The sequence below is a fragment of the Panicum virgatum genome, chromosome 8K (assembly GCF_016808335.1).
Source record: "Panicum virgatum strain AP13 chromosome 8K, P.virgatum_v5, whole genome shotgun sequence".
NCBI lineage: Eukaryota > Viridiplantae > Streptophyta > Magnoliopsida > Poales > Poaceae > Panicum > Panicum virgatum.
The window spans coordinates 48,710,766-48,733,529 of NC_053143.1; the positions used below are offsets into that span (position 1 = coordinate 48,710,766).

The following is a 22,764-nucleotide window of genomic DNA, read 5'->3' on the forward strand; positions in this document are numbered from 1 at the left end:
GCTGACTTTTCTTTGGTTAGCTTTGTAGGTCTTGTTTGCTCTTCTTTTTGTTTTCTAGGTTTGGTAGTTGCATTGTGCATATGCATTGTACATGTTTGCATTTTGCATTCTCTCACTTGCACTAGCATTCTTGTATACATTGCTATGATCTTCTAGTGCCTGCTAGTGTGAGTTGATAAACTTGATTATGTATAGCTTGCTCCATTGTGTATATGACATCATCTGAGTTAAGCTATTTTGTTTTGAAAATCTGAAAACATGATCACCTTGTCTTGGCTACTAGCATGCTAGGGCGTGTTGATGTGCTTTACTATCTTATTCATGCTAGTGTGCCTTTTCGTTCAGCAATTCATACTTGAAATGATCTAAATCTGATAAAATTGCTTGAACTATTCTTGAAATGGATTGAAAAGATCCAGGTGGGATTGCTTGTCGCACTGATCGAGCTTTCGGGACGGCTCACTTTGCACTTGTGAGAACCCGGGCAAGGCTGTGCATGACTGAAACGAGTGCTTTAAGCTTCTGATTGTCTTTTGGCATAGGCTTGGCCTCGTTGCTAAGTAAATCATGACAAGCTTTCAACCCCTGGCATTAAGAATTGCATGATATAAATTTGATGGAAAAATGAATGTTAACAACATCTTTGGCTGGTTTGGCTCACCTGTATGAGTTTGAGTAGCACTGCTTTCCATTTCCTACTTGTTGGTGCTAGATCATGGGTGATGCTTTTATTTCTCCTAAACTGAACTTGCCTAGCTCTAGACTGATTTGATATACCCTATTGAGCTAGATGCAGGTCTGGTTTATGGATGCACACATGCTTGAGACTAGATGTTGCTCATATTTTTGTATCCCTGAATGCTTTCACTTACACCTCCTGCATTGCATTCATGGCATAGCATCTGTTCAGGGGGAGTTTTTGCTTCAGGGGGAGCTTTAGGTCTTTTTAGACTTGATGTGTGCATGTGCCAACAAGGGGGAGAATTTTGAGAGAAGTGATCGAACAAGAGGGAGACTTGTTTGATTTTTTGAAAAACTTGTTGTGCACAGGGCTTTGTGAGTGCATTATTTTGGGAGAGTTGCACTTGTGAGAGGGAAAAACTTTTCTTGGGGAGTTTCTGCTTTGTTTTGGCTCTGGGTTTCCTCGTTTTCCCCCTGCTTCTTGCATGACTGCATCGAGCGTTACCTCTGTCTTTGAGGAGTCATGTTTTGGCTTTTGATCGATTGCGTCGAGCCGTTGCCCTTGTCTTAGGGAATCGATCTTTGCTTGAGTAAGTGACTGTTTCTGCTTTTCTGAGTTTTGTGTCACTTGCTTGAGTTCTTCGCCTTCTTGTTTCTCTTCTTTTCACTTCTCTTGGTTCGTTTGTGGTGTGTTGACAATGCACTCATCAAGGGGGAGATTGAGGAATGAGAGTACTCTATCCTGCTTGTGATGAGTGAATTGTCAACCGTGCGGTGTGATCGTGCGCTTGGTCTTTGGATTGCAGGTACACGGGCGTCGAGTGTCGATGGGGAGCTGCCGTGGAGGTGCTGTGGCCGATGGACCGTGCGGTGGACGGCAGTGAAGGGCAGCCGGGACCGGAGCTCAGACCGGGCGGCAGCTGTGGCGTCCACTCCTGGATCGAGGGTGCAAGCGGCGACGGAAGGCGGGTTTCTTGGTTTGCGCCACAAAACCAAGGAGGCGGACGGCGGTTGAAGACGCCAAGTCGTGGAGGCACGGGCGTCGGTCTCGGGACTGACGGAGGCGACGGGCGTCGACGGCGTCTAGGGCCTCGCTGCGGGCGAGGAGGTGACGGGCGTCGGGCGGCGTCTAGGGCCGTCAGAAGGCTGAGGCGGGAATGGCGTCTAGGGCCACGGCGTGGAGGCGGGAATCTTCCCGCGCGTGAGGTTTTGGCGGTTTTCTCAAAACCGGCCACCTACCCGGGTTTCGCGGACCCTCCAAAACCGCGGAATGGATCTTCATCAAGACGGCGGCATCGCTGAGAAGACTTCGTTTTGAAGAAAGAACCTCGGCCGTCGGATGAGATCGTGTACAGGGGGTGCTGCAGGCCAACCAGTCTAACCGGTCCCTGGCACCGGTCTGACCGGTCTAACCAACCGGTCTGACCGGTCCCGCGGGTATAAATACCCCTTCACTTGTGTTAGGTTAATTGCGGCTTTTGTAATCTGTTCGTGGACTCTCTGTTTCTCCAGGCCGCCGCCCCTGCGTCTCCCTCCCTCTGTTCTTCTCGTTTGAGTTGATTTTGTCCATGGATTGTTGAAACCTTGTAAGGGATTTGATTGGGAAAGGAGGCCCTATCCTCCTCGTGCCCTCTGGGCTTTTGATTTGATTCAATCCCCTGGTTTTGTGCCTTGTGCAATGGATTTTCGATTTCGTTTTTGGCACACTTGATTGAGAGGAGGCTACGAGTTCTTTGCTGTGATTCCCGTGCTCCCAACTCTGACCCAAACCCTCTGGAATCACTGGCGTGTTCGAATTCGAGTTCTTGAGTGTTTGAGAAAACCCCAATCCCTTTTGATCTCCCCCATAATTCTCACGATTAGTTGAACTTTAGGACGAGATCTTTTGGGGATATGTTCACGGGGTAGGGGCGAAGCAATCCCCCAAGTTTCATCGGTTTTCGTGGTCGTTTGCTCGGGATTCACCGTTTGAATCCAATTTCTCGGGGGTTTTCTGGGTGCTACCGGTCAGACCGGTAGGCACGACCGGTCAGACCGGTCCAGCGCACCGGTCAGACCGGTCCAGCGCACCGGTCAGATCGGTTCAGGCAGATCAGTTCTGCAGTTTTCCCACTTTGCTTCCGATTCGCTTCGTGTTTTCGCTCGCTCGTTCGAGGCCTTTTGTGTTGGCTTAGCTTTTCCATAGCTACTCCAAACTTTGGTCAGAATGCTTGAGGGATTGGGTGATTTTTGGGATATAGGTCGACGGTTTGAATTTCAGAAGAAATTTTGATCGGCTTCCATTCACCCCCCTCTGGTCGCCGGCTTCGGTCCCACAGAATAAGGTGGAAAAGGGGGTTATATTGAACAACAAGAGTCAGGCTGGCTTATATACCTTTTAGCACTGTCAGTCCAAGATCCATCATCCGAATCTGAGGAAACAAACCGGGAAAAATAAACGCAAATTAAGTTTAGAAGAAATGGAGAAGGGGAGTAGAAAGGAATAATAACAGGAGCTAACCCACCTTCATCTTCAATTAAGATTGTAATAAAACAAAGCGGGAAAAAATGGCACGGTGGGAAAAAACTGACGCAAGGAATAAGTACAGGAGCTAGCGCACCTTCACAATCAATATACATATATATGATGTGTGGGATGATTGGGATGCATTTTAGCTGCATGCCTCAGCGCAGCCTTGGCTTGCTCTGCCTCCTCCTTGCTAGCGCCTTCACATTGGACATTAGCGATGACCTTCTGCAGTGATGGCAGGTTCCCCAGGCCCAAGTCGCGACCACCATCGCTGCTGGCAATTCCTCTTGCCTCCCGCACATAAAACAACAACCACAGCCCAAGCACTCTGAGCCTTGGCATAGCTCCTTTTTGAAACACCACTGGCCATACAAATTCAAAGAAGTAACAGAATTCAAGGCACGGGAACGAACCAGGACTAACAATTAACCCCTGAAGGATTCCCAGGTTCTTATTGTCCACCATCAGCCATAGATGGCGGAGAGCTGGCAACCTCCCGAGGATGTCGAGATCCACCTGATGTAGCTCCCTCACGGCAATCCGTAGGCAGGTGAGAACCGGAACAAACGATGGATTCACCCAAGCCGGCAGTGTAGAAAACCAACAGCCGTTTTCTGCATTCAACAAACGGAGATGTCGAGGAGCGACCCAGGCATCCAATCCACCGATGTTGCATAGCCAACGATGGACTGCTATATGTAGTTCCTGGATCTTTTGTAACTTATGTAGGCACCCCAACAGCTTGTCGTTCCACTCGTCCAATTCAATACGCAGAAACCTCAGTTCAGTTAGCTGGCCCAACTCCTCTATAATGTTTATGGTGGACCAATCAATCCATAACCATGACAACTGCTCAAGGCATGTTAGGTTTCCAATTCCATTTGGCACTCTTCTAAGCAAGTCAATGTCTAGGCACATCAAATTTCTTAGCTCGACAACACTTGAAGGCAAGATGGAAATAGGATTGCTCCTCACATCCAATGTTTGTAGAAACTGCAGGTTTCCTATTTCTTCCGGGAGCTGAGAAATATGCGTAGAATATAGTCTTAAGTACCTCAACTGGTATAAATTTCCAAGGTACTTAAGGCTATCAGGATGTGAAAGGTTGCAATGCTCCAAATCCAGAACACGTAAAAATCGGCAGCTGCCAGCAGCCGGCACTTGAGCAACGGCTGCTGGGAAGATAACAACTGACCTTGCACGTTGCAACAAGTTTCTCGTAGCCTGAGCCATCACGTGACTTTTCTTGCCATTTTGAAGGGACAACCTCCGAATCGTACTTGATGGAGATGTGCTATCCATATCACTTAGTATGGTAACAAAGTTTTCTTCACATGAAAAGGAACGGATAAGATCGAGCACCATATCATGTATGCGACAACTATGTGGCATGCCGGTTACTGAGTCATCTATCAGTTCAATCATACTTCTATTTATGAGCTCATTGAAGTAACTCTCTCCGAGTTCAAATAGACTTTTCCCATATTTTTCACATTGGATAAAACCTTCGGCTATCCACATTCTTATCAAACGATTCTTGTCAATTTCAAAATCTTCAGGAAACATGCTTAAATATAACAAGCAAGTCCTTAGATGGCATGGCAGCTCATAATAGCTGAAAGACAATATCTTTCTCATATTCTCCACATTCATATTGTTTTCCATGCCAGTACCAACAGAGTTATCCACCTCGTACCACTCCAGTTTATTTCTTACTTTGCAAGCTAGCAAGCTAGCCATTGTAATAATTGCTAAGGGCACACCAGCACATTTCTTTAGTATTCTGTCAGATACTTCTGCAAGTTCATCATCAGGACATTTTTCTATTTCTTTATTGCTGTCTTTGTTTTCGTTACCAAATATTCTTCTAAAAAATAGCTTCCGAGAATTGTTTGAAGAAAGGGGTTTCATCTTGTAAACACCACCAGCTTGTTCAGCAACATCAAAAATACGGGTAGTTGTAATAATAGTGTATCCAACATCATTATCAGGCAAAGCACATCTAATCATATTCCAAACTGAGATATCCCATATGTCATCAACAACAACAAAATACCTACATATATCACAAGTAATTAGAAAAAAACTCCTTGTTTAGGACGGAAAAGTTTCTAAGTATTGTTCATATACCAGCTTTATGCAAATCAAGCTAACTGGAGCACTACTAATGATTTGATAATTTAATCTATAGAGAATCTGGTTTAGCAAGTTCATGGACAAATAAAATAATCCACTCGAAATGTTTGCAAAACAAAAAATAAGGCCACTTAGGAAATTGTTTGCACTTAATAATGTTGTGATAAAGCTTAAGTGCTTGTATTTTGTCATTTGATAGAAACCATCCATGAACATTTAATTAACCATATGTAGACTTATACTTTATATATAATTGACGGAAGGAGTATGATGAACAGATGGTGCAAATTATCAGTGGCTAAAAAAAATCGGTATGTACAAATTGATGAAAAGGAGTGTTTCTTACCTTTTGTCTTGAAGGAATTCTCGGAGTAGTTCGATGAGCCGCCTCTCATCCAGTGTTTCTTCATTGATGCTCTTGCCAAGGTCATACAGCAACTGCTTGTATAGTTTCTTCAGGTCGGGTGTCTGAGATACAGAAACAAAAGCTGAGCAATCAAATCGTGCTCTAATCTTTTTGTACACCACATCAGCAAGAGTAGTCTTTCCCAGGCCTCCAAACCCAACAATTGAAACTATCTTGCCGCGCTGCTTGGACACTTCCTTATTGCCTTCCATTAGAATCCGGATTACCTCTTCTCTAGCCTCATCAATGCCAACGAGCTCTTTCACCTCATACTGAGCAAATAGCAACCGAGGATCGACAGTCACAGGCTTCGCAACATCAGTGTTGATCTGGTACCGATCACGCCGCATGGCTACCTCTTCGACATGGCTCTTGATTTCTCTGATCTCCTTAGCAATCTTACGGCGGATCATAGGCTGCCTGAACCACTTAAGGGTCCGGTCAATGGCTTCCTTGAAGCCATGCTGTTCGGCCGGCTTCCTCCCCCCCTTGCATCGCACCATATACGTGTCGATAGTGTCCTCTATGTCGAAGGACATCTCCCTCACTTTCCTTGCCCAGATCTTGTCCTGGTCATCAAGCTTGTCTGCCGGCGTTTTGGAGATCTTCTCGAGAGCACCTTGCATGCTCTCGAGCTCAGCCTGGAGGAAGATGATCCCCCCCTTCACCTCCTTTTGCAGACCGTACTCGCCGGCGGCCAGATTAGCGAGCTTGGGGATGAGGCTGGGCAGTGCCCCCATGACGAGCTCCATGGCCAGACGGAGGATCTGGCTATGGGCGCAAGAAGCAAGTTTGGGGTGTGTGTGTGTGAGCTGTGAGCAGTAATGGTGTGAAGAGTTGACTGTGGTGCTTAGGCTGGCTTCTGAGCAAAATCAGACCTCGTGCAGTGGCTCTCACGAGGGGCAAAAGAAAAATGGTGATGAATGGCTGTGTGCACGTGCCACGCCTTGGGATGCCGCTGCCAGTGCCGGGGCGCTCCATGAAAGAAGCCGCATGCATTGCATCAAGAGGAGACAAGTTTGTTTTAACTTCGCAAATCTCAATACGCAGATGGACGGGGACCTGCTGGCAGAGTTTCAGTTCGATTCTCACCATGCATGATGCACATATTTATCTGTAAAACAAAATTTTGAAATTGTGGTCAGATCTTCCAACAGATCATCATGTTAGATTGATCTCCACCCCAACTCGGCCCAAAGGCCGAGTCGGGCCTTGATCCGGACCCTGAACCATGGCTGGTGGGCTCCCGTCGCGCAGTCAATGAAGAGGAGGTGGGGGCCGCGGGGGCAAACACGCCAAAGTTCGTCGTGCCCCTCTCCAAACCCACCTTACAACACTAATCCGATCTAGGGTGCACTGTCAGTGACAGGAAGCGCCGCCGCCGCCGCTGCACTGCGACCCCCGCCACTGCTCTGCACCGATCTCGCCATCGACTCCGACCACCGCGTCCACGCCATGGCCAACAACGCCGAGGCCTCCGATTCTGGATCTGGTCTGCTACTTCTACACCTTTCTCTCTAGTTCTTGTTCCAGATGTAAAGACTCTTGTTGTTTTACTCAAGTTAATCAAGTTGTACCCACTAGATCTATGCCTAGCCGATCCGTTAGGTATAACACATCAAACGAGTGAGGTAGGCATAATAGCATCGCCGGAGAGTAGTCCGGTAGGATGAGAGACCGTGCAGGGCGTGTAAACCTGTGACGTGCCAAGTTCATAAGAGAAGCTGGATGGGTGTGTACTCGCCGGCGGCCAGATCAGCGAGCCTGGTGATGAGCCTGGTCTTGGACGGACAAAAAAAAATACCGGGCGCACCTCGCACGCCACTGCCAGCGCCGGGTTGCTAGTACGGGAAAATAGAAAGTTTTTGCATCTCCCATGGGAAAGCACGTTGCGCTCCTCGAAAGAAGCCTCTTTGCTGCAACCATTTGCCAGAAAACAAGCCTCTTGCCGCAGCTTTTTGCCAGAAAACAATAATTTTCATTTAACGTGTCGGATCTCCATACGCAGAGGAATAGAGGTTTTTTCAAAGTTTCATTTGAAAACAGTAAGCGCGTAACACACCTTTTGTCATCTCCGGTGACACGGTACCCTAGCAGCTAGCCATTTGTCTTCATGGGTCGCGGGCGGCAGCATGCAAATCAGCTAATATTCAAGAGTTCAAAACGAAAAAAAAAATCTAGAAATCAATTATGTTGGACTTTAAGCCTATCGTTATTCAGAAGGTGAATTCTAGGCTACGCAACTGGTACTAATAACAGATGAGATAAGCTTTGTACTACCATAATTATATACTATTTTTCTTTTTCTCACTGCCAGAAAACTACTCATTCGTCCGCGAAGATTAGTACCGGGCGCACTTTGGCCCGGTATTAACGTGCATCTTTAGTACCGGGCCAAAGCTACAGTACCCCCTGGAGCCATTTAGTACCGGCTGGAGCCACCAGCCGGCACTAAAGTGCGCCACCGACAGCCGGACGCAACAGTTAGGTGGCCACTTAGTACTGGCTGGACCCACCATCCGGTACTAAATGGTGCCGAGTAATTTAGTACTGGCTGATGGCTTCAGCCGGTATGAAATTGCGACTTCTAGTACCGGCTGGAGCCACCAGCCAGTACTAATCCGCCCACTATAAATCAGCTCGTCTTCTTCCTCCCCGAGCTCGAGCCAACCATTTGACCGAGCTTGGGCTTTCTTCCCATTGCGAGTTAGAGAGGAGGTGCTGCCCCCATTTTCTCAAGTTTTGTGGAGATTTCACTCATCCAAGTGCACTAAAGGTTTGCAACTTCTACCTCTCTTATTTGATGGTATTTATTATTTGTTTCATGCTCTGTAGTTTGAGATATTTGTGATTTTTAGAAATATATAGAATGAGCACATTTTCTATGATTTATGGATGGATTTGAGATGTATAGAACCCATTATTTGAATTTGGAGAAGGTGTATTGGATAGTTTCAATGTGGATAATTTATAGGGATTTTTTTTCAATTTTTTTCAAGTGGGATGGTTAATTAGTTTGGTATTTGTTATGCATTTAGTTGCATTATTTTGGCACTCTAATGATGTATTTATTCGGACTCACATGGAAACCATCGAGAAGTTTAAAAAATGTATGTTTCGAATCATGAATATGTCGTTAACCTTGATTCTTCAGTGAAAACACTGCTATTTGGGGCTAGCATCGATATCCACGATGCGGTGCGGTATATATGAGGACGCGATGAACTGCTATTTGGGGCTAGCATCGATATCCACGATGCGGTGCGGTATATATGAGGACGCGATGAAGGAGTACGGTCTTGGTCCTAATTATGAAATCCACACCTTTGAGCGAGTTGAGAATGTAATTATTCGGACCAAGGTCGTACACCTAAATCGCGTCCTATTGTACCGCACTGTGTCGTGGATGTCAATACTAGCCCCGAATGTCAGTGTTATCACTGCAGGGTCAAGGTTAACGACATAGACATGTTTCGAAACAAACATTTTTTCTTCTCGATGATTTTAGAGAAGGTGAGCCTGAAACAACGCCGCGAACATTGATTGTGCATCCCTTATGGCGTGGAATGACGTGTTCGTGTTGAACTGAAGAGTGTCAAAAAAATTATTGTTTACAATTTATGTTTTCATTTTAATTCTAATAATTTGTTCAGGTTTTTACATTTATCTGATTAGTGTACTCGAATTAGTTTTGTTTATTAGTGAGACATATAATTGACATGTTATTAATATTACTTATTAGAAATGCCTTTGCAACATGATGCCTTTGAGCGTTGAACAGTATGAAGGTACCGTCCGGTTACTCCTCGAATATGCAGGAAAGAATTAATATGAAAGAGAAAAAGTTCACAAACTTAAAGTCTCATGATTGCCACATTCTGATGACCCAATTGCTTCTAGTCGCGCTGAGTGGTATTCTACCAGAAAATATAAGATTAGCAGTGGTGAAGCTATGTGCCTTTCTTTATGAAATTTCGCAGAAGGCAATCGATCCAAATAAGCTCACAAGGCTACAGAATGATGTGGTCCAATGTCTTGTCAGTTTTGAGATGATCTTTCCACCTTCGTTCTTTAATATTATGACCCATCTCCTGGTTCATATTGTGAAAGAGATAAATATTTTAGGCCCTGTATTCCTACACAATATGTTTCCTTTCGAGAGATGCATGGCAGTCTTAAAGAAGTACGTTCGGAATCGTTGTCGGCCAGAAGGATGTATCGCCAAGGGCTATGGAACAGAGGAGGTCATTGAGTTTTGTGTTGATTTCATTGATGAACTTAGTCCGATTGGGGTCCCCGTGTCATGCTATGATGGGCGACTGAAAGGAAAGGGCACACTAGGTAAGAAATCTAATATGCACATCTCTGAAAGTGAAATCCGCAAAGCAAATTTCACCGTTCTACAGAATTCATCCCTCGTGGCCCCATATATGGATGAGCACATCAATATTGTCCGATCTGAAAACATAGGAAAGTCTGAGGCCTGGATTACACGTCATCACATAGATAGCTTTGCGGTTTGGCTGAGAAGAAAACTCATAGGTGACAGCACGATTGATGTACAACTGCAATGGCTTGCTAGGGGACCATCGGCCACAATCATGCAATACCAAGGGTACGAGATCAATGGATATACGTTTTACACAAGAGCCCAAGATGAAAAGAGCACGAACCAAAATAGTGGTGTGTCTATTGATGCAATAGGCCATGATGGAAATAAGGACAGCTACTTTGGTGTCATAGAGAAAATATAGGAGCTTGACTATGGCCCCTTGAAGATTCCTTTGTTTCGATGCCAATGGGTGAACTGAGCAGGTGGCGGCGTAACGATAGACCGGTATGGGATGACAATAGTGGACATAAAAAAGATTGGATATAAAGATGAACCATTCGTCCTCGCCAAGGATGTGACGCAGGTTTTCTATGTGAAGGACATGGCAAGCAAACCTAAGAAAAATCAAGGCAAGTCCGACGACGAGCCAAAACGCCACATAGTTCTTCCAGAAAAAAGAAAAATCATTGGAGTTGAAGACATTTCGGACAAGTCAGAAGACTTTGATCAGTTTGACGACCGTCCTCCGTTCTCTGTCGATGTTGACCCTAGCATCCTATTGTCCAAAAAAGACGCTCCTTACTTATGCCCCGATCATGATCAAGGGACATTCGTAAAAAGAAAAGTTGTCAACGTTCCATTAAACAATGATGTGTAATCATTATGTTATTCTTTCATGTTCATGTGACCAAGTGATTGATGTAATATATGGTGTATGAAATAATTTATATTTAAATTTTTATGCATTTATATAATAGTTTGCACACAAAATACAATTGAAACACATATAAAAAATATTTGGACTCAATATGATAAATTAATTAAGTCCATACTCAATGTGATAAACACAATTGAAACAGAAAATCTATTTAATTAAGTGCATGCACATATATGATAAATTAAGTGCATACACATTAAATCTATTTAATTAATTTATTATGAATAAACACATATATTTGTATTTATAACTAAGTGCATACACATATATTTGTATTTATAATTAATTTATTATGAATAAACAACATGTAAAACACGCACAAAGAAAACAGAAAATCTATTTAATTAACTGTTTAATTAACATGTATGAAATAATTGAGATTTAAATTTTTTATGCATTTATATAATAATTTGCACAGGAAACACAACTGAAACATATATAAAAAAATTTTGGACTCAATATCATAAATTAAGTGCATACACATTAAATATATCTAACATAGTGACCTAAAATATAGAAATATAATTTTGCATGGTGAAAACAACATATATTTGTATTTATAATTAATTTATTATGAATAAACAACATGTAAAACACTCACAAAGAAAATAGAAAAGCTATTTAATTAGCTGTTTAGTACCGGGCTGAATCTTAGCCCGGTACTAAACAGCTATTTAATTCCCGCCAGCGCAGGTTAGTACCGGGCGTAGCCCTTACCCAGTACTAAATGTGGCCATTTAGTACCGGGCCGTGGCTAGGCCCGGTACTAACCTGCGCTGGCGCCAGTTTAGTACCGGGTCATACCTTGGCCTGGTACTAAAGTGGCACCCATATATATATAATAGGAGCACCGATCCCCCTCACCTTCGCCTCCGCTGAGATCGATTCGCCGCTGCTGCTGCCGCCGGTCGCCACTCCGCCTCCGCCCCACCACCGCGCCTCGCCTCCGTCTCCGAGCCGACGCCCCGTCGCACCACTGCCTCCGCCTCTGCGATGCCGGGCCCTCTCCTCCTCGGCAGCGGGCCGGCGCCCCCGATCCTCCATGCCACTGGCGCCTCCTCGCGCGCACACGCCGCCGTTCGCCGCCGCGGCTCCCGGCCCCTCCGCCTCCGACTCCTGCGCTGCCCCTGGCCGTCCACAGCGCCACCTCCGCGCCGACCTCCGCACGGGCTGTCTGTGGCCCAGGACCTCCGTGCGCGCGTCGACGTTCGCCGCTGCCGCCGCGTCGAACACGCCGCCGTCCTCCGCGTCGTCCGGGCTCCTCCATCTCGGGTGACGCCGCCGCCGCCTCGAATGCGCGCGCCTCGCCGCCGACGTGATAACTTGGGCTGACATCAGCACGAGTCTGTGCTGACATCAGCAAAGCTATTTAATTGTTAGAAATTTGTTCAAATTGAGGAATTTGTTAGAAATTTGTTCAAATTGATGAAATGTCTATATATATTTATGAACTTTGTGAACTTTTGTACAAGTTTATGAACATTTGTTAAAATCGACGAAATTTGTGAACGTTTGTACATATTTGTGAATATTTGTAAAAAATGATGAATTACATCGAACATTTGTGAACATTTGTGAAAATTTGTGAACATTAGTAAAAATTCATAGAAAATAGTACGAAATGTTACAATATTTTTCATGTTGTTATTTTCCATTAAATACTAGGAAATAGTAGAAAATTGTAGAAACTCCCATGGAAAATTGCACATATTATATTTTTGTATCAATATTAATATTTTATAGAAATTGATGATATTTGTGAACACTTCTAGAAATTGATGAAAATAGTAGGAAAATTTGTAGAAAATTGTAAAAAAATTTGTAGAAATTATGTCTAAATTGTAGATATTTGTACAAATGAAGTAAATAGAGGCCTAATGTTAGGAATTATGTCTAATTTTAGTTTGCTATACTATAAACAGGTGAAATTTGTAGAAAATAGTAGAAAATCTTTGAAATTGGTGAAAATAGTACAAAAATAGTAGAAAAATAGTAGAAAATCTTAGAAATGTTAGGGCACATTGTATATAAGATGTATATGATGTAAATTTTAGAAATTTTGTCCATGTCAGTGTTGTACGGCTTTATCGAAGGTGCACTTGTAATTTTTGATACATTGTTAATTAATATAAAATTGCATATCAAACATATGATGATTCACATAGGAAACGATATGAACCCTTTTGTGTTGTACAGCTTTATCGAAGGTGTACTTGTAATTTTTTGATACATTGTTAATTAGTATAAAATTGCATATCAAACATATGATGATTCACATGGGAAACGAAATGGAACCCTTTTGTCGTGATGACGACGAGGCCTTTCTTGAGGACATCATTGGTACCGGCACACACCACTACGAAGAGGATGAAGTCGAGTACGATGGCAGCCAATATCTGAATGATACTAGTGATGGCGATGATAATCAGACAGAAGAAATGACTGTGCAAGGTGTTAGCACCGAGGTATATACAATTCGTGCTTATACATATAAATATACGCATTAATTCGTGCATACTAAATACATATTTTTCTAGGCATCCGGATCGACTAGGAAACCAAAACAGAAACGAGGGTCGAAGAAAATTATGGAGGGGCACGCTATTATCACTTCACTCCACCCTGACGGTGAACCAAAGTCTCTGAAGTGTGTGAAGACGACATTGGTGAATCAATGCGGATGTTATGTCAGGGACCATACTCCCATTAGCTTCAAGCTATGGAAGAAAAGTAAAGCCACAGATATCGATGCTGACATCGTCCCCGAGACCGAGAAAGAAATGTTATGGGCAGATGTGAAACGCCACTTCACCTTTTCGGAGGATAAAGAACAACTGTTTAAGGATTGGGTCATGAAGAAGATGGCTATTGCTTTTCAGACGTTCAAGAAAAAATTGAACAAATATTATGTTAAAAAGGGACTCACACCGAACTTTGAGAAAAACTTCAAGAATCAACGTCCTTATTGGGAGGCATTCGTGCAGTACAAGTCGTCCGAGGATAGCGAGAAGAAGACAGCCCAAGCCAAAGAGAATGCGAGCAAAAAGAAGCACTTCCATCATCTTGGGCAAGGAGGATATGCATTGGCGATTCCGAAATGGCAGAAGATGGAAGATGATCTCATTGCCAGAGGAATCGTACCAGCCACTTTCAACTGGCCGTTGCGAGCAAAACATTACTTCTACGCTCATAGAGGCTCACTGAATATGGAAGATGGGTCGTTCGTCACAAGCGATGCCATATGGGAAGCGGCCGACAGGCTCGATGTGGCACTAAAGGCTATGTTTGAAGGCAGCTTCAAGTCGGACAGAGAGAAAGACGAGCTGATGTACGCTCTTGGCACACCAGAACACATAGGACATGTGCGAGGCATGGGCGTAGTTCCATGGAAGCATGGCTTCAGTGGCGACATAGAGACGTATCGAAGCCGACAGAGAAGAAAGGCGGAAGTCGCAGAGAAGATGCGTGCCCTAGAAGAACAGATTGCTTCGATCGAAGGTGCACTTGCAACTAGCCAACAGCGGCCACCAGAAGCCAGATCAACAGCTCAGTTGGAGACTAGCCCCGTCGGCTCACAGCGTTGTAGCAGCGTCGCTTCAACGGAACTCCCAGCCGCAGATCGAGAGGAAACGGTTGCGGAACATTACCCCGTGGATGACATCGCCGTCAGGACCCCCTGTGAGCTTCTATGTCCACTATGGAAAAAACTGAAAGTAGTCACTCACGGGGTTGCTGAAGTCCCTATTCAAGGCGGGACAATCCATGGCATGACGATTTCAGAAGGATATGCTAGAGTCATGGTTGACCATGTCGAGAAAGGATGGGAGGACCTCGACCTGGAGATCCCTGGAGGCGATGGAGAAGAGGAACTAGGACAGGCCCTCTACACTTGGATCTGTTGGAAAAAAAACAGTACATAAGAATTGCAAGAAGGGATCCTAGCCCGTCTCCGAGGTCGCCAGCTGCTCAAGGGTACTCCAGCGTGGATTCACCGTCACCGGCCACTTCCCGGGACCCAGCGTTAGTCCATCGCCGTCACCGGCCGCTTCCCGGGATCCCAGTGTTAGTCCGCCTCCGCCATCTCCTCCCCCCGCAAAGAAGAAACAATTTGCTTGGGTGCCGCCACCACCACCTCCAAGGCCGAAGAAAACCCAAGAACGAAAGAAGAAAGAGAAGCCCGCGCCAGAGAAGTCAGGTTACGAAATGACTGATGAGGAATTGATTGCTTGGGTGCAAGAAGATGTGCGCAAGCAGTTGAAGCCAAAGAAGCCTCCGCCAAAGGAACCAGTGGATCCAGCAGTGAAGAAATTCTTTCTATCCATGATGTGCCAACCAAAGCCTCCACTGATGTCGGACTACGACCGCTCGATCACAAAGTCATGGGAGAAGAAGAGTAACCGGCGAGAGAACCAGAGAGTTCCCTAGCTCGGAGAACAATCCAAAAAAATGGTACCCCCTCTAGTAGTGCTTTCAAAAGAGGATGAAGCTACTGCTGAGTTTGTCAAGGATACAAACCTCACAAAAGCTCAGCTCCTAGGTCATGAAAAAATCCCGATTCATGAAGGGGCAGGAAGAAAGCCATTTGTAATGGGGGAACCTCTTATATGGCCAGAGTTGATTGACACCCTACCAACAAGAATGCGTGAGTTCTATAAATGGTACTTGAAAGCTTGTGCAAAGGGGTATATAATGATAGCTGCTCGAATTAAACATACCCATTTCTATAGGGGGATGGATGACATTTGGATCGATTTTGATCATTTTTTGTTTCTATTCCATCAAGACGTCGTAGACAAGTCCCTCGTCAGTGTATGGTCTATGTAAGTGTTTCCTGTCAATTGTATACTCTAGCTCTATTAAGTCATTTAGATTTCTCATTCCATCCTTTTATTTGTAATCATGCAGGATGAAAATATAAGAATGCCGGAAGAGCGGGATTTACAACGTTGGCTTCATCGATCCGAATGTTGTACATGAGGAGAGTGTACGCCAATATCCTAATCGGACCGAGAATAATATACTCATATCCTTGGAAGGGCAGTACGATCGCACATTCATTCTGTTTCCGTACAACTTCGAGTGAGTCCTTTGACTTTTTGAGTCACTTCAACTAGCTAATAAGTGTATATATCTAACATTTCTTGTATCCATATGTATGTATCAACAGTTTCCACTGGATCCTACTTGTGATCGAAATCGATCGGTCCCAACTTACTGTGTGGGACTCCTTGAAGAAGCCACCAGAATTATATCAAAATCTCGTAGACATCATGCAAAGGGCATGGTCTCGGTTCCTCAAAACACAATTAGGTGTCACGTCAACACCGACTGAACTTGAATTCAACCATAACAAGCCGGTACGAATATCGCACATGTACTTTCATTTATTCAAACAGCATGAATATTTCATAACATGTATATATGTATATAGTGTTTGAGACAGAACCAAGGAAAAAACCTCTGCGGATACTACGTATGTGAGCACATGCACTTTTTTTTTGCAGAGATACCAAGAGGGTGACACAAGAAAACTTCAAAGTACGTATAACATTAGTAATAATTTCTTGTATCTAATTCCATGTAGGTACTAAATTAAAATATTGGTGTTTATTTGTTGTTGACAGATTTAGAATATGAAAGAGAACCTCATCGAACCGGAAAGAATCAGGGCAATTCAAGAAGTACTCTGTGGATTCCTGTTGGATGAGGTGATAAATCCAAAAGGTGAATTTCATTCCGATCCAAGGATAAGTGTGGCTCGAGCTGAACTCAAGAAACACCACAAGAAGGATGCCGGTGCCGATGACGATAAAGATGATTAGAATTATTGAAGAATTTGTCGAAAAAAACTTATGAGCATTTGTACTTGTAAATATTATTGTCTTTTATCCATGTATGTATATAATTTCTAACATTTCTTTTATCCATGTATGTATATAATTTCTTTTACTTGCTTTGCTCCATATACAAATACGAATTCTAGATACGAGTATGAGTATGAATACACAAACCGCTGCGACTATGACTACTAATACTAATTAATTGAAATTGAAAGGAAAAGATAACAAATATAAAGGATCAAAAAGAAAAAAAAAACTTCTTTTAGTACCAGTTGGTATTACCAGCCGGTACTAAACTGCTCGGCCTAGCTACTGGCATGGACAGCAGTTGAGTACCGACTGGTGTTACCAACCGATACTAAACAGACCGTTTAGTACTGGGTGGTCTGACCGGTACTAAGTGCACGCGCACTTAGTACCGGAGGAGCGGTACCGGGCGGGAAACTTGTACTAACCGGGAGTTCCCGCCCAGTACTAATGAGAGTTTTTCTAGCAGTGTCTGTTAATTCATTTTTCGTAGTTTGCACAACTCCATTTTGACAATAAGCGTACACTGATGATTGCTTAGCACGATGGTACTGGAAAATTGCAGTCCCTTTCGGACTTATCAGCTGGATCGTTTCGGGATATGAACTGACTAGATCAACATGACGCATTCTCTCACATGTTTCATTAACTTTTTGTTGCTTCAAGATGTCGTCTCTCCATGTGTGCTAAGCAACATGTGTACTCTTGTGTACTCTTCTCTCTATTTTATCAGATTGTGTGCTGAGAATTTTGTTAAAATTTAGCTCTGTGTGGCTGCAGAGCACACTGAAACAGAGCATGGGGGATCATCCAATCATCCATGCGTCACTAATAACAGGTGAGATGAGACTAAACAAACAGCAGGCTCCACACAACGTAAAAACTATTCAAAGGTCTGTAGGGAAACGGGTAGGCTACGCTAGCATCACTACCACATATCCTCAAGATACTTGCGAGTAGAAGATCATAGATCGTTACCACTAGACGCGCAGCGCAGCGGAAGAAGTCGCGCGTCGATGTAGAGGAAGTAGTCGATCACGTCCCATGAACCGAGCTCCTCGTACTTGATCCCAGCAGCCGATCAGCGCAGCAGTCGCAGCAGCGCCTCCACGGAGTCCACACGTACGGGGATGAAACGCCGGGCGTCGGTGTGCTAGCACCGCACGCACGGCATGGGCGGCAGCCGAGAGAGAGAGGGAGGGGCGGCGGCTAGGAGGTGGCGCGGCTCACAAGGTATCGCCCCCCTAGCCCCTCCCTCGTATATATAGGGTGTACTAATGGGCTTCTATCTCATAGGCCCATTAAGTAACCCTAATCCCTCTTGGATCAATATCCTCTTGGGCCTTTAAACCATATTATGATGATGGACTCTTGGGCATATCACCAACAATTTCCCACTTGCACGAGAGACAATCATACAGGCAAGCTTTCCAACATTCCAAATCCCTTAAGTGTGTGACCCGTTAGGTTCATGTGTAGGTGGTCATGATCGGAAATCATTTCCGAATCACAAGTCAATAGCGGCACCTAGCAGGGCATAGTGACTCACAAATACACATAAAGATCATATCGGCCGAACCTTAGATATACTCATACACCGATCCCTTTGCCACACGATACCAGTCAAGCTCAAAGCGAGATGCGTGCCACCTTTGTGATAGCTCGACCATTCTCTCGATCTAATAGTGGATTCTATTCATAACTAACCTTTAGTCATCATGATTAACTCTTTAATCACTTTGGCATGGCCATGCACTTTCAAATCCAACTATCTCGAGGGGCCCAGAGTATCTCTCCCGTTATCTAGGAGGGGCAAATTCCATCTTGATCCGCTCACATCCCATTCTATGTTTCATGACACACCTGTAAGCTACTTTTGTAACTACCCAATCACGGAGTAGCGTTTAGCAGCCCCAAGATGCACCACTACACACAGTGAGAAACAATGGCGATCTCAGGTCTAAGGATCCAGTAGGTATAACACTCAAGAACAACTGATGGCACATACAAAATAACAATCCCAACATTGTCTTGTAGTGGGTCAATCCAACACCATGTTCACCAACATGTGTCCACATCATTAATCCGATATCTCCATATCCATGATCCGTGAAACATGATCATCAATTAATGCATGTGCTAGTCTCAATGTCGTTGTTGTACCACACAACGACATAAACTAGGGATAATTTAGAATCATATCATTGTCAACAAAGAGTTTCACGAACAAGTCACATACTTGATAATCAATGTAAAAAATAATCATCCATGGAACAAATAACAATTATTTATCATTACATAAACATACCCATGACACAAAAATCTCCCACGCACACTAGAATCACTGATGTAAGTATCTAATACCCATAGATCTCATGTGCGCCTCATGCTTTGGTTGTGGGAGAGGCTTCGTCAACGGATTAGCAACGTTTGAATCCGTGTGCACCTTGCAAACCTTCACATCACCTCTCTCAACAAAGTTACAGATGAGGTGATACTTCCGTAGTATATGTCTGGACTTTTTAGTTGTTCTAGGCTTCCGTAGTATATGTCTGGACTTTTTAGTTGTTCTAGGCTCCTTTGCTAGTGCAACGGCACCACTATTATCACAATAGAGGTCCACTGGACTGGACACACTAGGAACAACACCCAAGTCAGAAACAAACTTTCTGATCCAAACAACTTCTTTTGCAGCTTCGGAAGCTGCAATATACTCGGCCTCTGTCGTCGAATCAGCCACCGTATCTTGCTTGGAACTTTTCCAGCTCACCGCCCCACCATTGAGGCAGAAAACAAAACCGGATTGCGATTTGGAGTCATCTTTGTCTGTTTGAAAACTAGCATCGGTGTAACCCTTTACAAGGAGCTCATCTTCGCCTCCAAATATTAGGAACATATCCTTAGTTCTTCTCAAGTACTTAAGGATACTCTTTACAATTGTCCAGTGAGCTTCACTGAAATCTGACTGATACCTTCTCGTAACACTTAGAGCAAAGGAAACATCTGGGCGCGTGCAAAGAATAGCATACATGATCGACCCTATGGCTGAAGCATAAGGAATCGTACTCGTCCTCTTTTACTCATCAGGTGTCGTAGCACACTGACTCTTGCTTAGAGTAATATCATGTGACATTGGCAAGAAACCTTTCTTGGAATCTTGCATATTGAACCGATTCAATATCTTGTCAATGTACGTGTCTTGGCTTAATCCAATTAGCCTTTTTGATCTATCTCTATAGATCCTAATACCCAGAATATAAGTCGCCTCTCCTAAATCCTTCATCGCAAAACTCTTTTTCAATGAGGTTTTAACGGCTTCAAGCATTGGAATATCATTTCCGATCAGTAATATGTCATCCACATATAGGACTAGAAACACAAGTGCGCTCCCACTAGCCTTTTTGTAAACACAAGGCTCATCTTCATTCTTGATGAAGCCAAACCCTTTGACTACTTCATCCTCACTTAGATGTCCATTAAGGAAAGCGGTTTTGACATCCATTTGCCATATCTCATAGTCATAATATGCGGCAATTGCTAGGAGAATCCGAACAGACTTTAGCATTGCGACGGGCGAAAAGGTTTCCTCATAGTCAACACCTTGAATTTGTCAGAAACCTTTCGCCACCAATCGTGCCTTATAGATGTGAACATTTCCATCCATGTCTAATTTTTTCTTAAAAATCCACTTACAGTCGATAGGTCTTACACTGTCAATTTGATCGACCAAGTTCCAAACTTGATTATCATGCATGGATTTTAACTCGGATTCCATGGCTTCAAGCCATTTGTCGGAGTCGGGTCCCATCATTGCTTCTTTGTAGGTCAAGGGCTCATCATTTTCCATCAATAATACGTGGCGCTCTTCCGTAATAAGGAGGTTGAGCTTGTCAGTAGCGCAACGTGCCCTTATAGACCTTCGTGGGGCTGGTGCCTCAACTACGGGTTGTGCAACATCTTGCACATCCCGTGGATGTTCAGTGGTTGCTGAAACAATTTCGGGTGTTTCCTGAATTTCTTCAAGTTGCATCTTGCTCCCACTAAATCCTTTTGAGAGAAACTCCTTTTCTAAGAAAACACCATTGCGAGCGACAAACACTTTGCCTTCCGCCTTATTGTAAAAATAATATCCTTTGATTTCCCTAGGATACCCCACAAAGAAGTATTTGTCTGACTTTGGAGTGAGCTTATCTGACATCAAACGTTTGACAAAAGCCTCACATCCCCAAACTTTGAGAAAAGATAATCCGGGACGCTTCCCAGTCCATATCTCATATGGTGTCTTCTCAACAGACTTACTTGGAACCCTATTCAGTGTGAACGCAGCAGTTTCAAGAGTATAACACCAAAATGACAATGGAAGATCAGCTTGGCTCATCATGGACCTAACCATGTCCAACAAGGTTCGGTTCCTCCGTTCGGATACCCCATTCATTTGAGGCGTTCCGGGCGGAGTTAGCTGCGGAATAATTCCACATTGCTTCAAATGATCACCAAATTCAAGGCTCAAATATTCTCCTCCACGATCAGATCGCAGAAATTTAATTGTCTTGCCTATTTGTTTTTGTACTTCATTCTGAAATTCTTTGAACTTTTCAAACGATTCAGACTTGTGCCTCATTAAGTAGATATAGCCATATCTACTAAAGTCATCAGTGAAAGTAATGAAGTACTGAAAACCACCTCTGGCTATTGAACTCATTGGTCCACATACATCGGTATGTACAAGTCCCAACAAGTCACTCGCCCTCTCACTATGACCAGTGAAAGACGCTTTGGTCATCTTTCCAATCAAACAAGACTCACATGTGTCAAATGATTCAAAATCAAATGAGCTTAACAATCCATCTTTATGGAGTTGTTCAATGCGCTTCTCATTTATATGACCTAAGCGACAATGCCAAATAAAAGTGGGATTCAAATCATTTGGTCTAAGCCTCTTAGTATTAATGTTACAGATAGATTTATCCTCAAGATCAAGAACATATAATCCATTCACCAATGGACAATGAGCATAAAAAATACCATTGCAAAAAATAGAACAACGTTTGTTCTCTATTACAATCTTAAAATCATCAACTTCTTCCAAACATGAAGAAGAAATAATGTTCTTGCTCAAAGCAGGAATGCAATAACAATTATTTAATTCGAAAACTAATCCGGAGGGTAGAGATAAGTGGTAGGTGCCGACCGCCAACACCGCAACCTTTGCGCCATTGCCGACACGAACGTCCAACTCGCCTCTTGCAAATCTTCTAGTCTCACTTAGACCCTGCAATGATTTGCAAGTGTGAATCATCGATCCAGTATCAAATACCCATGATTCACTAGAAGATAATGCAATATTTATTTCTATAACATTTATACCTGAAGTGGAAGTCTCACTTCCCTTCTTCTTCTTCTTCTTCTTTTCTTCCAAGTACTTCTTGCAGTTCCTAGACCAATGTCCCTTTTCATGACAGTGGAAGCATTCATCCTCAGAAGTAGGGCCAGATTTGGCCTTAGGTGTTGGCTTTAGCTTAGAGCTCGAGGACTCACCACCGGAACTCTTTTCCTTGCCTTTACATTTGGGATTAGGAGACGTCCAACGCTTCCTCTTTTTGTTCCCCTTCTGAATCATCATCACATGATTGGGATTCTTCTTAATGCTCTCCTCTACTGTCTTTAGCATCCCATGCAACTCACTCAATGTTTTATCCAAGCCATTCATCTGAAAGTTCATGATAAAAGGCTCATAGCTCGCCGGGAGCGACTGGAGAATAACATCAGTAGCCAAGTCTTGGTGAAGTTCAGAACCAAGTATGTCCAAAGTCTTAATGTAACCAATCATTTTGATCACATGAGGACTGACTGGGCTACCTTCTGGCAGCTTGCACGCAAACAAGGACTTTGAGA

General features: G+C 43.8%; 1 protein-coding gene across 2 annotated transcripts in view; it reads right to left on the reverse strand.

Moving 5' to 3' along the window:
* Positions 1-6,579, reverse strand: part of LOC120644988 (disease resistance protein RGA5-like) — a 56,461-nt gene extending 49,882 nt beyond the window's left edge. For both annotated transcript variants that reach the window (XM_039921730.1, XM_039921731.1), the window contains exons 1-3: positions 5,673-6,579; positions 3,282-5,246; positions 3,056-3,092 (exon numbers count right to left, since the gene is read on the reverse strand). In XM_039921730.1, the coding sequence (XP_039777664.1) occupies positions 3,290-5,246; positions 5,673-6,484 (2,769 nt within the window). In that variant the 5' untranslated portion in view covers positions 6,485-6,579 and the 3' untranslated portion in view covers positions 3,056-3,092; positions 3,282-3,289. The remainder of the gene's footprint in view (positions 1-3,055; positions 3,093-3,281; positions 5,247-5,672) is intronic.
* Between the last annotated feature and the right edge of the window lie 16,185 nt (positions 6,580-22,764).